The sequence below is a fragment of the Alligator sinensis genome, unplaced genomic scaffold (genome assembly GCF_000455745.1).
Source record: "Alligator sinensis unplaced genomic scaffold, ASM45574v1 scaffold437_1, whole genome shotgun sequence".
Classification (NCBI taxonomy): Eukaryota; Metazoa; Chordata; order Crocodylia; family Alligatoridae; genus Alligator; species Alligator sinensis.
In genome coordinates this window covers 999,292-1,014,970 of record NW_005842176.1, presented here as the reverse complement: position 1 = coordinate 1,014,970, position 15,679 = coordinate 999,292, and the positions used below count along the sequence as shown (strand labels likewise).

At 56.6% G+C, this 15,679-nt stretch overlaps 3 protein-coding genes across 13 annotated transcripts in view; 2 read left to right on the top strand and 1 right to left on the bottom strand.

The window, feature by feature from the left end:
• Positions 1-2,563, top strand: part of TKFC (triokinase and FMN cyclase) — an 18,519-nt gene extending 15,956 nt beyond the window's left edge. For 4 of the 5 annotated variants that reach the window (XM_025206910.1, XM_025206908.1, XM_025206907.1 and 1 more), the window contains 6 exons: positions 407-513; positions 926-1,029; positions 1,192-1,225; positions 1,486-1,575; positions 2,222-2,264; positions 2,338-2,563. In XM_025206910.1, the coding sequence (XP_025062695.1) occupies positions 407-513; positions 926-1,029; positions 1,192-1,225; positions 1,486-1,575; positions 2,222-2,264; positions 2,338-2,456 (497 nt within the window). In that variant the 3' untranslated portion in view covers positions 2,457-2,563. Of the gene's footprint in view, positions 1-406; positions 514-925; positions 1,030-1,191; positions 1,226-1,485; positions 1,576-2,221; positions 2,265-2,337 lie in introns of those variants that run through there. The other variant, XR_003094619.1, reaches the window with a different exon arrangement.
• Positions 2,564-2,700: 137 nt separating this feature from the next.
• LOC102380173 (cytochrome b ascorbate-dependent protein 3) lies at positions 2,701-11,342 on the bottom strand. 5 transcript variants are annotated; one of them, XM_025206913.1, is made up of 7 exons: positions 11,138-11,260; positions 10,313-10,466; positions 7,896-8,102; positions 7,599-7,807; positions 7,306-7,460; positions 6,595-6,751; positions 2,701-5,959 (listed from the first exon to the last, which is right to left on the bottom strand). In XM_025206913.1, exons 2-7 carry the CDS (start codon positions 10,398-10,400, stop codon positions 5,936-5,938), a joined length of 840 nt encoding a protein of 279 aa, XP_025062698.1. In that variant the 5' UTR covers positions 10,401-10,466; positions 11,138-11,260; the 3' UTR covers positions 2,701-5,935. The 5 variants fall into 5 exon arrangements, with proteins under 5 accessions (XP_025062698.1, XP_025062696.1, XP_025062697.1 ...); XM_025206911.1 differs by having other exon boundaries at positions 10,313-10,469; positions 11,138-11,248; XM_025206912.1 differs by lacking the exon at positions 11,138-11,260 and adding an exon at positions 11,014-11,068 and having other exon boundaries at positions 10,313-10,469.
• TMEM138 (transmembrane protein 138) lies at positions 10,539-15,605 on the top strand. Of its 3 annotated transcripts, none has more exons than XM_006026019.3 (5): positions 10,539-10,687; positions 11,976-12,217; positions 12,294-12,465; positions 14,649-14,724; positions 15,009-15,605. In XM_006026019.3, the coding sequence occupies exons 2-5, from the start codon at positions 12,087-12,089 to the stop codon at positions 15,119-15,121; spliced, it is 492 nt and encodes a 163-aa protein (XP_006026081.1). In that variant the 5' UTR covers positions 10,539-10,687; positions 11,976-12,086; the 3' UTR covers positions 15,122-15,605. The 3 variants fall into 3 exon arrangements, with proteins under 3 accessions (XP_006026081.1, XP_025062702.1, XP_025062700.1); XM_025206917.1 differs by lacking the exon at positions 10,539-10,687 and adding an exon at positions 10,767-10,786; XM_025206915.1 differs by lacking the exon at positions 10,539-10,687 and adding an exon at positions 11,720-11,832.
• Positions 15,606-15,679: the final 74 nt, after the last annotated feature.

Here is a 15,679-nt window from a genome sequence, read left to right as displayed (position 1 = left end):
TGGCCAGTATCCCAGTGCTTTAGAGGAAGGTGGGGGGAAAAAACTCCAGAAGCCAGGAACATTGCTATGGGGAGAAAAATTCCTTCCTGGCCCAAACTGGTGACCAGCAAAACAAGGCCTAGGATTACCAGACACCATCCAAACTACAAGAGAGATCTATCTTTATGCCCCAGTCTGGGGAATGCAAACATGTGACTCCACACCCCATAAACATACTTGTAAAGAGCAACCATATCCCCTTTTGGTCAGACATGGAGACACAGGGAGGCCATTTGGTATCCCTGGCCTCGGAAGCCCTTGCCCTCATTCAGTAGTGGGGGGGGGCTCCAGCTGATGCTCAGCTGGCTGTCACTGACCCCAAAGGCCAGGCCTGTCCTCTCTCATTGGTGCTCCCATGTCTGTTCAGCTATACAGGAATGGTTGAATGCAAGGCCCCCACCTGCCCAACCATCCCAGCTCCTCTCTGTCCTGGCCAGGCTGCTGCTGGAGAAGATGGGGGGCTCCTCAGGGGTGGTGAGTGCTGTTGGGGGAAGCTTAACCCTGCTGAGCCAATTCTGGCATTCTTTGACTCAGTGCTGGAGGGAGGCAAGCTGTGTGGGGAGAAGGTGGGTGTGTTCTCATCGACGCGGGGGGATATGAGCCATGTGGAGGGGCTAAGAGAATGGGGAGGTATGAACCCTCTGAGGTGAGGGGATGGGGAGCCTATCAGTGATTCATAGAGTCCTGCAAGGGGTGGGAAGGATGGTGAGGTTTGAGCTCTATTCAGTGCATCACAGTTTCCCCTTCCCCCCGAGGGGGTGGGGAGTCCCTGTGGGGTGGGTCGCATTGCCACAGCTGGGGGTTGGTGAGCTCTGGGATGGGGTATGAGTCCATCATCCCACAGCAGGCAGCACTGCTGATCATCAGCTTCATGTTTTTCTTGCAGCTGTATGGGCTGTTCCTTACAGCAGCTGCACGGCCACTGCAGAATTGCAGCAACCTTCCAGCCTGGGCTGATGCCATGGACGCAGGCATTGAAGCCATGCAGCGGTGAGTAGGGCTCCTGTGTTGGGGTGGGGCAGGTGGGTTAGGTGGTTCCTAGGGACCTTTAGTCAGTGAGTAGGCCTGTGGGGGATAGAGCTGTCACCCTTACTATAGCAGGTCTTTGGTATGCCCCATGCTAACTTCTGAGTCCTTTGTTTTCTGTACCAGGTATGGAGGAGCTGCGCCTGGGGACAGGACCATGGTGAGTGACCTGCCCCTACCCCTGCCCTTGTAGGCAAACAGTTTGGCTGGGACGAGGTGGAGCTCGAGAGAGACCTGGTCAGATTTTGGGCCCGCTCCCACCCCAGGCTGCTTGGAGGACAGGGAACGCCATTCATTCTCAATGGGCTTGTCCCTGGCTCAGACAGGGAGTGCAGCCCCCCTTCCCTCACTGTCCCTGTCCCTTAGCCCAGGGGCCGTGCTGCACCTGCCCTCACTGCTGCTCTGGTTTGTTCCATGCAGCTGGATTCACTATGTGCTGCTGCAGGGGAGCTGCATGCTTTGCGAGCCCCTGGTGCTGACCTGTTCCAGGTGCTGGCCAAGGCTGTCCAGGTAAGAGAGTATTCGCATTATAATGAGCCTCCAGTGAGACTGGGGCAGGAGCTGGCCAAAGGGCGGGGGGAGGAGATAGCAGCTTTTGGGACTACAGCATGTTTTTTGTATCCCCTACAGGGGTCAAGTATGGCATTGTTTTGCCAGCTAGGCTTCAGCCTGCTGGCCTGCTTGGGGCACGGTGGGCACACTCAGGAGAGACTGAAGGAAATAGTGTGGGTGACTTAGTGAGTAAGAGCTAAGTACAGATCCAGCCAGGGGGCACTGTGCCACCCAGCTTTGGAGGCGTGAAACATGCCCTCACTGCATCTGTGCATGAAAACACTCGTTACGTTTTCTGCAAAAGAAAGAATCGAGGAGGATCCACAGAGATGGAGGATTCAGGTCTGGGTTAGTGCTGGGTAGCAGGTTGGGAAAGGTTGGCAGAGCTGTAGAGGGTAGTCCCACACTGTGTTAGTAGGGGTGGGTTGCAGGTTAGAAGTGAGGGGGGCTGGAGGGGCTGTGGAGGGAGGCACTCCCAACATGGCTCTTGGCTGTGTGTGTACCACAGTGTAGCTGGCAGGGCACAGAACTCCACAGCCCCTATGCTTAGAGACAGGGTCAAGACGCCCCATGCACAACCCCCCTCTCCCTGCTCTTTCTGCAGAGTGCAGAGGCTGCAGCAGAAGCCACTAAGAATATGGAGGCAGGTGCCGGCAGGGGGCGATATTTTCTTGAGGGGGCCGGGGGCGCAAGAAAAAGCCACTAAGAATATGGAGGCAGGTGCCGGCAGGGCCAGTTACATCAGTTCAGCCAAGCTACTGCAGCCGGACCCTGGGGCTGTAGCAGTTTCGGCCGTGCTCCGTGCTTTGTTGGAGGGGCTGCAGAGCCAGAGTGCGTAACTTTGCCCCACCTGACTCCTTTCCCTTAATCCCAGGACCCCTGGGTACCCATCCCCCTGCCACATGGTGGAAGAACCCTGGCTGCAATAAAGATCCCTGCCTCCAGAGGCAATGGCATGTTCCTTTCTTTGGCTACCCTCTAGCTCAGAATGGCTGCTCCAGCAGGCCCCTGGTTCAGAGCCATCCCTGCTTTGATTTCATCCTGCTTTAGCTGCTTCACCAGTCACAGCAGGTCCCTGGAAAGGTGTGGGGCCCTGGTCACTGTGGCACTGACAGCTGATGAATTGGGGTGTTGAGCGCTAATTCCACTCATGGGGAAGCTTGCCGAGGCAAAACCTCTGTATTTGCTTGGCTTCATCCTGCAGTTCTAGGCATTGAGGGTATCAAGCCAAAGCAGGCATAATACCCAGGCTTGATCCCCACCACCAAATCTTGTCTCATTCTCACTCTGATTCCAACAAGGCACCATTTATTAAGCACAGTCTTCAAGCCAGAAAAAGCTGCAGTCCCTCAAAGCAGTCACATCCCAGGACCTATGCATAAAGTAATGAAAATCCCTAAGCTCTTATCCAGTGAGAGACAGAGAACCAAGGGAAAAATCATGAGACATATGAATTCCCCTAGGAATAAAAAATATGCTTCAGCCATGCAAGGGAGTGAATGGAGATGGAATTTTATCTCCTTGTGCCTGTCAGCCAGTCCTCTCCCTGCAGGCTGGGTAAGTGCTCAGCTGATACTGTAACAGCCCTCTAGACTTTCTCTAGTTCCCATCAGCCTTAGTGCTCAAACCCAGCAATACCAGTTTGCACTTAGTTTCTCTGCCTGCAAAAGCAGTCAGGGACTGAACAGATTCAACTTCTGTCTTGTCTACACTTGATTTCTGCAGCCCAAGGCAACTGCCTGGTCAGAAGTCCAATTTATACCTTTGTCAGGAAGCGCTGAGTTGGCAAAAGGGGAGTGTATTCATGACCAGAGTTTTTGCAGGAATTTACTAAATTTACATTTATTATTTAATATTGCCCAAGAGTTGAAACAGAACAGTGCAGCAAGGTCAAAAGAAGATGTGTCCCCAACATTTCAGTGGATGAAAAAATAATTCTGAGGTCACATTTTTGTCCCAATTTGGGACAAAAATGCTGAAATCTTGGGATTTTCCCTGGGAAACAAACTTGGCATTTCCACCAGCTATGGCTCAGAGGCTAATTGCACCTCTGCAAATATTGCTTAAGCCTCCAGCTACTGGCATACCCCCTGGCATCAGGATCAAGCTGCTCCTGTTTGATGAATGCATATCATTTAGTGCTCCCACCTCTAGCTAAGTCCCAGGTTCCTCCCTTTGCTGTTAGCTTAAGCCATATTTGCTCTTGGCTTGGCATTTCACTCCTCTCCCTGCAGATTCTCCCCAGGCACCTCCCACCCTCTGCAGGGGCAGGAGCAAGCTTTCCAAGAAGGGGAACCTTCAGCCACAGCTGCAGAGGGCTGGAAAGGCCAAGGAGCTGCCAACCCATATCCCATTCCAGAACAATGAATTACAGGGAAATGCACACACACATCGGAGCCCACCATGCTCCTCATCCAGCACACCAGAGAAGGGACAGACCCCTCCCTGCCACTGGGGGGGTAGGGAAGAGGGAACTGCTACCTGAGCCTCAGTTAGATGAACAATAATACATTCACCTGATCTACTACAGACTCCCTGCATGATAAGCCCCAATCTGTCCAGTGCCTGAAACAGTCTGGCTGTCAGCTCCCACACTGCTGGACTTTCTTAAGAGCTTGCGACAGGTGCCACCACCAAACACATGGAAACTATGAGTCCAATTTCACTACCCTATTGCTGTTCAGCTGATTTCCAGTCTACTCTAACTCTTTCCTAATACCCATGGCCAATGCCTGCAAGACACCAGAAGCCCCCAAAAGCTGGAGTGACTGGATAAAGTATCACATTTACTTATAATCCTCAGGCAGAACTGGCGCTGACTGGGGAGAGAACCATCCTCCAGCCCGCAAGCCTGGGAAGCAGGCCTGGGCAGTGACAGGGAAGTCTTGGCTTTCTTCCCCACTGCCTCAACAGCTGGACAGAGGCCAGCTAAAGTAGGGATCTGAGAAAGAGTAGGCATGGCAAAGAGGAAGGGCTGGGCCAAAGTGTGATGCAGCCTAAGTCATGAGCTCAGAGCCACAAGGCCTGGTTTGTCCCCACGCAGGATTTCACGATGACAGCAGCACTTTGGTGAGGGAACTGAGGTGGGAGGAGGGGAGCATGAACAGCCGGTGTGGAACAAGTCCAGCAGGAAAGCACCTCTATTCATCCTCACAGGGCTGAGAGCTCAGAGATTGCTGGTGTGACAGCAGTAGGGCCAGGGTGGGAGGGGAAGGCAGAGGGAAAGTGCTTGGCACAAGAGGGCTGAAAGCTGGGGAACAGGACATGGGGGTTACAGGAACTGTGATCTAGCCCCAGCCAGACTCTCCAGTGCCCCCAGCTGTGCAGCACAGACTTCAGGGTGACTGCCATCAGGCTGCCTGCCCATTGCAGCCAGCTATGTATACAGACCCTCGGTTTCCTTTTCTGAGGTGGCTCAGCAGCCCCTTCCTGCCACAAAGGTGCCTCCCCCGCTGCAAGCTAGGACAGAGCTCAGAGGCTGACCTTGTGGAGTGAGGCCTGGGAGGGAAGTGGTAGCAGCTGCGGGGAGAAGGGAAGAATGTCAGTCATTGCCCCCCATCCAACTCATTCCAGGTCTGTGGTTCAAGAAGCCTTCACTTCCACATATGTTATATCCAACCCAGAGGACAGAGACTGATAACAAGGATGTAGGAGCATGGTGCTCCAGGGATCGGAAGCAACTCAGCTTGGAAAGCAGAGGCCAGGATTCTTGGCCAATGTCCAGGATGCTCTGCCAGTGCCCCAGAGGTTTGCCCTGTAGCACTGTCCGGCTGGAGGTGGGGTGAGGAGTGATCAAGACAGAGTTTCCTTCAATCACAGAAGCGACTCTCCCAGAATTTCACAGGGAGAAGCCCAGGCGAGGGAGCTGGGGACATGGGTAGCAGCATGTAAGGGAAGCTGGTCAGTTGAGAGCAGACTGTTGCTGCTGCAGGGTCACCCAGGCTGTGGCAGCCAAGAACCCAGCACTGGCTTGCTATCCATCCAACCACCTCAGGGAAAAAACATGGCAGACTCAACACTCTCCTTCCAGAAGATCTAGTGCCCAGAGTCTGCCAAGACCCCTTTGTCACCGGAGGCAACGGTAGGAGGGGCTGACTAGCTCAAGCATACTTGCCAGACCCCAAAGGAGGCTGAGAGGTGGGAGCCCAAAGCAGAGCAAGAGCAGGGGCATTTGGGACAGAGCAGGCCTTTTTCCTGTGGCTCCAGACAAGTCAGTGCCAACAGCAGCAAGTGAGGCACAGAGCTGCCACTGAAGTGATGAGTTAGTTGCCCTGGGTTGACGCAACAGTAGCAGCCCCTCCTCCTTCAAATGGCTGCTTCATTTATCTTCCTCTAGCAGAGGCTGTGGAGAGACAGACCATAAATAAGGCACACCCCACCCTCTTCTGCAGCTCCCACTCAGCACCACAGCCCACTTCCCTGCCCTCACCACTATGACTGAACCTCCAGTGGCAACAGCCTCTCTGACAGGTTCCTCCTTTGAGCCCAGGCCCGTGACCCATTGGCCCTGCCCCTCAGTCCTCACTACACAGGACCCCCATGGCTTCTCTCTGGCCAGGTGCAATCCTATTTATCAACTGGGACTCGCTGTCCTACTGCCATGAAGCTGGAAGTGCCACCTCCCCATGAGTTTCCGGGAACAGCATCCAGTGTCCTGTTGCCCTGGCAGTGGATTGAGCTGTTGCGGCTCCTGAAGACTCCCACAGGGAAAGATAGCAAGTGGTAGCCCGTTGCCTCCCAGTGGATCTCAAGATCTCGTGTAGGAGAAAGATGCTGGTGCTGCCCAGCTCCTGGCCCATGCCCAGTGCAGTACAGCTCTACTGTTCAGTCCTAGAGGTCTGTCACTCAAGTTCTTTCAGAGCTCATGGCCAGCCAACCCACCTCTGCCCTCAGGAGACTTCCCCAGGGTCAGCTTCTCATCTCAGCCTCGCTTCACCCCACAGCAGTAGCTATTTTCCCTCTATACAGTCTCTGTACCTGCTGGGCCTCTGGTGAATCCAACTCTGGGCGCTTCCAGGCTGGCTTGGAAAGAGCCCACAGCACCATCCACCCTAAGACCACAATCAGCAGCCCCAAGGTGTTAGCAAACCAGGCCTCAGGAGGCAGGCTGGAATAGAGAACTGTTGCATTGTTCCTGAAAAGAAAGAGGTGGAGCGATGGCCTTCTTTCAGAGCCAGCACCACCACAAGCCACCACTCTCCCTTACAAATCCTGCCTGCCTGTGTAGCTCATGGAGTGAAGAAACTCTCAGGGTGGCCCCACACAGTGGGGAGCAGAGAGAACTCCCCCCACCCCAAATCACTTGGATCATGCAACATGGTGCAACAACAATCCCGTTGGCTTGGGCAAAGGCCAGGCCTCCACCCAAAGGGAGGGAGGCCCCTACCCCTTCTGGACCTCTTCCCCTTCTGCATCTGAAGCCTGTTTGTACCAGCCACTCCTGCCCAGACCAGCATCTCTCCAGCCCCTTGGTTATAGCCACTGCACCTGGGACCCACCTTCAGCCTCCCCTTCTCTGTCTGTTCTGGATTAAGTCTGCCTAGTGAGCAGGCCTCCTGGCGCTGACATACCACTCACCCCAGGTGGGTCCCAACTCCCCATCCCAGCCCACAGGTGAGAGAAGGAAGCCCAAACAGAAGCCCACCACCTTGCTCCCCATTCCTAGTCCCAACCCCTTTTGGCACTCACAGGCTAAAGAACAGCTTCTCATTGATGCCAGAAATGGAGGCTGCTATGGCCAGCATGAAGATGGCGCACCCAAAGAAGACATGAATGGGCTTGTAAAGGCCCCTCAGCCAGGTTGGAGCCCAGGGTAGCAGGAAGGTGGAGAACCCCATAAGCCACTAGAAGAGAGGGAAAAGGGATGAGGATTCAGTGTACCAGCTGGACTAGACCAAGGCCAAGGCAGCCAGTGGCGGAGCTAGGGGCAGCTGAGGAGGAGGATGCGTGGGGAAAGGGCATTCACAGGTGGTAGCACCTACCTGGCAAGAGAAGAGCACAACAGCTGTCAGCCCCACCCAGCTGTGCAGCGAGTACATGTTGGCAATGGTCCGGGTTTTGTGGTAGCTGAAGACAGCAACGAGCCCCAACACGGCCAGGAGGAAGGCTACCAGGGCCAGGGCTGCATGAAGCAGCTTCCAGGGCAGCTTGGAGCCCCTCCTGGAGAGAGGCAGGCGGTACACCAGCGCCGCTGAGGGGAAAGGGGAGAGACAGGGAGGTTCATCACCCCCCCGGCAAAGGAATAGTCCCATGGCTGAGGGGGGAGGGCTCCCACGTACCTGCACCGTACAGCACCACCATGCCCGTCACCATGAAGACTGGGTGCCAGTTAAACATCCTGGCAGTGCCATCCCAGCCAAAGCCCCCACGCCAGTGGTAGCACCAGAAGCCTGTGAGCCCCACGCAGAGGATCCCCACAACACCCAGCAGGATTGAGAAAGGCAGGAACCTCAAAGTGGGCATCGTGCCACTGAAAGAGACCACACCTGAGGAAGCAACATAACAAGGATAGAGTCACTGCACAGCCCCTCACCCCCTTTCCCCTACCTGTCACCCCGTTGGGCTCTGCAACCCCTCATCTGCCCAGCCAGCCTTCATCCAGCTCTGCCAGCTGCCCAGTGCCACCCTGATGACAAAAGAACCACATGGAGGCACAGCCTCCAAGCCAACCTGCTGGGCTGAAGGCAGCCAGGGAGCAGGGGTGGTGAGAGAGAGCAGAGGCTGTCCTGTAACCACCCAGAACTGCCCCTTTGCCACACAGTGCCGAGGGAGGGAGATGATTAGTTGCTTGCAGTGTGAAGCCCCGATGAGAGGTAGACAAAGTAAGAGGTGAGGGAGGCACCTCCTGCAGGCTCCTAGTAGAGGGCAGTGGGGAAGTCTGAGGGCAGCAGGAACCCCCGCTTACCAGGAGGAGCCTGCCCCTTGCTCCTCAGGGAGAGACGGGAGCGATGTGTCTCTGCCAACACCAACACTGCCTCTACAGTGCTCTCAGGGAGAGGACAGGGGTCCCAGTCAATCCTGGCCCAGGGTAGCCCAAGGAGGACACAGCAGCAGAAACATTTACTTCTGCGTGCCCACCCCACCACTGCTATCACACAGAATCAAGCTTCCCCCACCATGGGCCTGGCACACTGAGCAGGGACACAGCAGGGACACAGCTGAGATGTAGCAGAAACGGGCAAATTCAACAGAGGCAGAACCAAATCCAGCCCAAAGAGAAACAGTTCAGTTCCCACCCTGGGCCTCTCAGAGATGCAGAGACTGCTGCAGCCTAGTAGTCAGGATGCCCTAAGCAGCACCCAGTGGGGAGAGGGAGAGTGTGTGCTGCACCTGCAACCAAGGCTTCCTGTAACAGTCATGAGGCCCTCCTCACTTCTTCTTTCCAGACACGCTGCAGAGGAGGACCGTGAAGACTCCCAAGACCAGCAATGGAGCACTTGCTCCAGAGGGGGTAATATAAGGGATGGGGGAGCCCTACTTCTGGCAACCTCCCTGTTCAGGCAATGCCCCTCCACCCTGTCCAATCCCACCCTTGCTATTCCCATCATCAGAGCCCCTCCATAACTCTGACAGTGCTCTCCCATCCTTTCCAATTCTGGGTTCCCCATTCCTCTCTTGGAAATTTTAGACAGGGTAAGGCCGGGAAGAACCGTTACATCACCCAGCATGGCATCCTGGGGATCACAGCCTGCTACATTTTACCTAGGTTCCCTTGTCTGGAGTATAATAAATTCTGAGAACAGCCCATCCACCCAGTCTTGGCCTTATGCAGCCCACATACCGTCAGAAGCGAGGCAAGGTCTGTATCAGAGCCACACACTCCACACAGGGTCGCAGAGTTGTTTAACCACTGCAGCCAGCAGAGGCTCTAGAAATGTCCCTCATTTGCTTAGTTTTACATCCTCCACCAAAAATACACCATGCCACATGAGGAGGGGAAGGGCGCTGCTAGGCGGGGAGGGGAGGAGGCGGGAGGCAAGTTTAGTAGCAGAGAAAGCTGTGTCCTCCCACTGCTCCCTGGGAAGGGACAGCAGCAAAATGAACCAGGGGGTTAGTATGTGAAGCCCCAAAAGGGTTATTTCTCCTCCTCCCCTGCCACCTCTGAGGGTTTGCAGGTATTGGGAGGCTAAGTCACACCTACTATCAGGTGTAAACACAGCTGTGTTTGCCCAGGACACACAGCCAAAGGACTCCTAGTGCTGGATTGGCAAAGGTTGAAAGAGTGATCCTGGACACATTTCATGTCCAAGCAACATGTTAGGAGGGTGAAGAGCCACTGTGTGTGTACAGTGCCAAGCTCCAGGTGACCCTGAATTCTGGGAAGCTTTTGGGAACTAATGCTATATAAGTCTATGTTATGGATAAGGGCTTTGTTTCCTAACCCCAGACCTCTGTGTCCTTTGCTGAACTAAAAATTGATGTGGAGGGGGCAGAGGAGGCTGCTAAGTGATCTAATAAGAGAGCAACTGCCCTCAGGCAGGGGTTAGCTGGCACCACGGGCTGCCGGATCCCTGTAATACTCAACGTGGGCAGAAGGCTGTACCACTCAGTCACTCTATATCCTTTAGCAAGACACTTATACATGTTCAGCCTTGCTTTTGAAACAATAATACAGGGGTAGTGACTTTTGCCTCCCACACGAGGAGGGCTGGGAGACATGAAATGCTTTGTGCCAGGGGGACGAGAGGTGCTGTACCAGCCCAGCAGCAGTTGGAAAGAACATCCCAGACTCCTGGCTCCCAGCTCATTTCGCTAATCCGTCTGGTGGGGGGGGGCCGGAACATGACCTTGAACTGGAACTTTCAGCCAAAGGGCTGCAGGCCAAGGTGTTCCCAGGAAGCCGGAAGGATCTGCTAGAAGACAAAAAAACCCTGGCGGCATCTGTCTTCACCGCTTCCGTATTGCAGGCACCAAACGCTTGAGCCCAGCCCTGAGAAATGACAGGATTCAGCAGTGCACAAGGGGCTCATCCTGGTTGCCTTCTGCTCCCTGCACTCTCAAGGAAGCCCTTGGGTCACATCCTCAAGCTTGGCCCCAAAACCCGGAGGTACATTCGGAGCCCAGCTGAGAGGTGAGGAGCTGGCACTGCTTCGCAGCCCCCGCGGCCCAGGCCTTCAGACGGAACGAGAGGAATCACGAGGCACAAGTGGAAAATAGCAAGAGTGCAGGGGTGGGTAATGCAGCCCCCAGGAGACACCAGCACCACGGGATGAGGAGTGTGTGGGTGTGCAAGGGGACAGAAATAATATCAGAGTCAGGCTCCTCAGAGGAGCGACGGCCCCGCCTGCCCAGACACGGGGGTCACCGTCACCTATGGCCCCACAGCAGCCTGCACCCCACTGTCCCCCAACCCTTGACCTCCTGCAACCCTTCCTAAATTACATTTGACCTCCTAACCTGCAACTGACCTCCCCAATCTACCCCGACCCCTGGCGATCAGCCTCCCACTCCGTCCCCAGGGCTCCCATTTTCTCCCTGACCCTGCACTGACCCCTCCCAGCCCCCACTCCCTAGGGCGCACCTCGCTTCCGGTTCCAGCGCGGGGCACGCCGGGGGCTGTAGTTCCAGGAGGCCGCGGACCCCTCCGCGGAGCTGTCCCGGCTCATCGGGGCAGCTTCTCTTCGCAGCCGCGGCCCCACCCCCCAACCGCTTCCGCCTCGCGCCCGGAGGCACCACGGGACATGGAGTCTTCGCGCCGCACTTCTGCACCTGGCTCAGAGCCGCTCCCGCCCACCTGCCCGCCCTCTCTATGATCCAAGTCCTCCAGATCCCAGCTAGAACCGGAAGGGGGCCCTCATTACTCTGCACCCTTCCCTTCGCCTGGTCTGCTGCTCTGCTTTCTGCTCCCTGCATGACTCGTGTCCACCCCCTCCCAGATGCACCACGTGCAGCCGGCTGCCGCCACCCCCTGACTCAAGGCAGGCTGGTCCCTGCTTGAGCCTGCCGCGCAAGCAAACGCTGTCCCTTTAGCCCATCAAAAGCCCGGACCACGGGGACCCCACAGTCGGGGGCCAGGACCTGCCCCGGGGGCATCACAGCAGCCTGTGCCTCAAGCTGGGGCCATGCTCCGGTCCTCCACCACCATAGAGAGGCGAGAGCGCCACGTCTCACTCCCCGGAAGTGCCCGCAGAGTGGCAACGGGATACTTCCGGTCCCTCCGCCTGCCTCCCGGGATGGCGGCGCGGTCGCCATGGGGATGCAAGATGGCGGTGCCAGGCGAGTGAGGGCCCGTTGGGAGGGGGTGCCTGTGCGGAGACAGTGTCCCGGGCACGGGCACGGGGTAGGCAAGGGTCCCCCTCCTCCCCCCGGCCCAGGCATTGCCAGGAATAACACCCGCATCTCCCCCTTCCACCCCCCAGGCTCCGGGGCGCGTCCGTAGGGCGAGGCGGCGCAGGAGGCCCCGGGCCCCGGGAATGAGGTGGCTCCGCAGCTCGGGATGCAGCCGCTGAGAACACGGCCCGCGGGGAAAGATGATGCTGCAAACCAGCAGCTACAGCATGGTGCTCTCCCTGCAGTTCCTGCTGCTCTTCTACGATCTCTTCGTCAACTCCTTCTCGGAGCTGCTGCGCACCGCGCCAGTCATCCAGCTCGTGCTCTTCATGTGAGTGCCGGCAACCGGGGATGGCAGGGTCCCCACAGGTGCCTGGGAGTTCATTGCCCTCTCTCTCCCCCCACAGCATCCAGGATATCACCGTCCTCTTCAACGTCATCATCATCTTCCTCATGTTCTTCAACACTTTCGTCTTCCAGGCCGGCCTGGTCAACCTGCTGTTCCACAAGTTCAAAGGGACCATCATCCTGTCGGCAGTGTACCTGGCTCTGAGCATCTCCTTCCACATCTGGGTCATGGTAGGGCAGGACCGTGCCAGCTTCTGGGATCAGGGCGTCTCGCCAAGGGGCATAAGAATCCCTGATCTGTCTAGTCAGGGACTTCATCCTCCTCCAGAGCAGTTGAGCTCATCCAGCAGTACCTGACACCCTGCGGGATGAATCTGCCTCCTCTGGTAGCCCCCTCTGACAGTGGCCGATATCTACAGTTTCAGACGCAGGCCCCAGGATCTCCCTGTGGTGTACCCAGCCCGTTTTGGCCACCCACTAGAGAGAACCTCTCCTGTGAAGTCTTGCCAGGCTGAAGCTGTGCTTGGATCCTACCCTGCCCTTTCAGTCTCAGAGGTCAGGACTCTTGCACCTTGGAAGGACCCCATGTCCCCGACTCACCTGGAGACACAGTGGGGCTACGAAAAGAATTAACTTGCATGTAGCCACGCAGTATCAGAGCCCCTGTGCCCCCAGGACCTCCCTGAACATGTTTGTCACACCTTGCTCCAAACAAGGGAGGAGCTCTGGAGCATTAGGGAAGGGAGTGCAAGTCCCTTTCCCTCCTGTCCTCCCAGGGGGCAGCAGCAGGGTTGGGGGGAGCTCCACTCTGTCTCCCTTGTGACAGGGAGGATCTTGCTCTCCTTAGGTGCACAGAATGTTTCTTGGATGGGGCTAAGTTTGCTTCTCTACTCCCAGCATTGCGTTGCCACATCCCAGGAGGCTGAATGCAGGACCAAGCAGAAACTCATACTGTCTGCCAGGTTCAGGGTGGGACATTCCTCCATTACTGAATGTCTGGCCAGCTACTGCTTTGGAGGGCATGATCCTGGCTGGGACTGCAAACTGATTGCTGGGGGTGCTTCCCAGGCTGGGTCCTGTGCTGTGACTGCAGGCAGGCTTTGCTGTCTAAGTCCAGGCCTTTCTTGGTGTCTCAGTGAGAAAGGAGGCTGGGGCTGGGGGCAGTCTCTCAACAGTTCAGGCATTGTACAGAGCTGAGAGGGTTTGTTGGTTCAAAATGTGAGGATTAGCCCACCTCCTCCCAGCAGCACTTGGAGGCCAGTGCCAGAGCAAGCAAAGGCATCGGTGCCAGAGCAAGCACAGGCATTGGTGCCAGAGCAAGGCTGTCAGGGAAGCAGCTCTCCCAGTGGAGAAACAGAGGGTTTCCCTCCTGCCTGGGGGGTTATAGACCTGGCTGACAGCTTGGCATCAGGTCATGCAAACCTGACAGCTGGGACTATTGCTACTCCATGACCTTCTGCTCATGATGATCTTGCTCCATGGAGAACCAAAGCCAGTGCTAGAGAGCACCCTCCTGACAGGGGCCAAGCTGCTGATTTCAGTGATCACTTGTGGGTGCTTTCTAAGTGGGGTACGGTGAGGGAGTCATGTTTAAAGAGACAAGAGTTGTGAAACGGTTGTGGCTGGGAGTCCTCAGACTAGAAGGGAGTAGCCTGCCCTGGATGCTGGGCTGCTGCTGGCTCTGGTTCCCTGTAGTAACCAATTCTCCAAGTAAAGCTAATCCACTGTCAGAGTGGCTTGATGGCAGGTGTGATGTGTTGCATGGGATTACTGCCCTGGCAAGAGGTGCTGGAAAGCTATCCCAAGGCACAGCAGGGGGAGTGTGTGATGCACCCAAAACCACAGAGTAAGCAAACAGAAGAACTGAGGGTAGAACCCAGGTATCCTGTTTCATCCCTTCCCTCCACCCGCATCCCTGTTCCTAGACCATAGCCCCACTGCTCTGAGGTGCCTTTTGCCTAGATCAGGAGAGGGCTTCTGCATTGTGGGTGCTGCCTGTGGCTCTGCCTGGACAGGGTGATTTAAGAGGATTCCCAGAGAGATGCTTCCAGGCTGATCTCTGATTAACCTCTGCATGCTTCGAGAGCTGCTCCCTGGCTGTTCTGCTCTGTGTCTACAATCAGAATGGGCTTAGAGACAGACTGTTATTCTTGCAGGGAAAGGGATCAGGGCAGTGGAGGGATTTTGCACCCTGCTTGCCCACTAGGGGGCACCAACTGGCTCTGGGAAGCTGACACAGCGGCCTCTCACTGAGGAGCTGCAGTTAGTGTGACATGAGTTGAAGGCTGAAAAAAGCCTGGAGGGGGAGCTGGGGCCCTTAGAAGAGACCCAGTGGGCAGTGCTGTGGTCTGGCACTGGGCTTACATCCCCCCCACCCAAGGCCTCTGCTCCTGGTGTATGTGTGTCTCTTTCAGAACCTGCGCTGGAAGGACTCCAATGGCTTCGTGTGGACAGATGGGCTGCAGGCACTCTTCGTGTTCCAGAGGCTGGGTAAGGGGTGGAGGCAGACTGATGCAGGGCAGAGGGATGGACAGACATGCAGGGAGCCATTGACAGCCCTCCCTGCACACACAGCACAGCTACTGTGCTGTCAGTGGGGTGGGCTATGGTGCCCCCAGCCTGGGATTGGGGGTTAAGACACAGTGTTTGGCCAGGCTCCCAGTTCTGTCTGGGGGCATGAGGCCTCCCAGCACACTGGTGTGCCCCTTTAGGCAGTGGGGGTGGGGTAGCTCTGGCCTGCTGGGCTTGCTCTCACCCACTCTCGCTCCCACCAGCGGCTGTGCTGTATTACTACTTCTACAAGAGGACTGCCGTGCACCTGGGTGACCCCCGCTTCTACCAGGACTCCATGTGGCTGCGCAAAGAGTTTGCTCAGATCCGCACCTGATGATCCTCCCAGGCACCGGACTTGGGGATGGTCTGCTCACTAGTTCTGTACCTCGCCGCTCAGCACCCTCCAAGAGAGGCGGACAGTCACCCTCGAGGCCGGCACCTCAATGCTGCATCTGCCCCTCACTCACACCCCTCCGCTCCTTCTCCCCCCGCAGAGTGTGGACCACTCCCAGCCCTGCTCTGGCCCTAGCTGCTGCCTCCTCATGCACTGATGCCAAGGGCCAGACGTGTGTGGCTGTGCCCTGCTGGCACCGCAGCTGCCCTTTCTCATCCCCCTACCTGTCACTCGCCCTTCAGCTCCGGGCGCCTGCTGGCAGCAGCTCCGACGCCCGTTCCACTTGGTGTCCTGGGCAGGCCGAGGCTGGCTGTACGGCCCCGGGGCCTCTCTGCCCTCATTAGCCCGTCCTTTTGTACCCCCTGTTTTATAAACGAGCAGAAAATTAAAAAGGCTCCATTTTCCAGAACCTGGTGGTGTGTGTGTGCATGCAGGCGAGTCTCCTGGGTGCTGGCCTGCCCTACTCTCAGTGGCTACTGTTGCAGGAGGCCAGAGGCC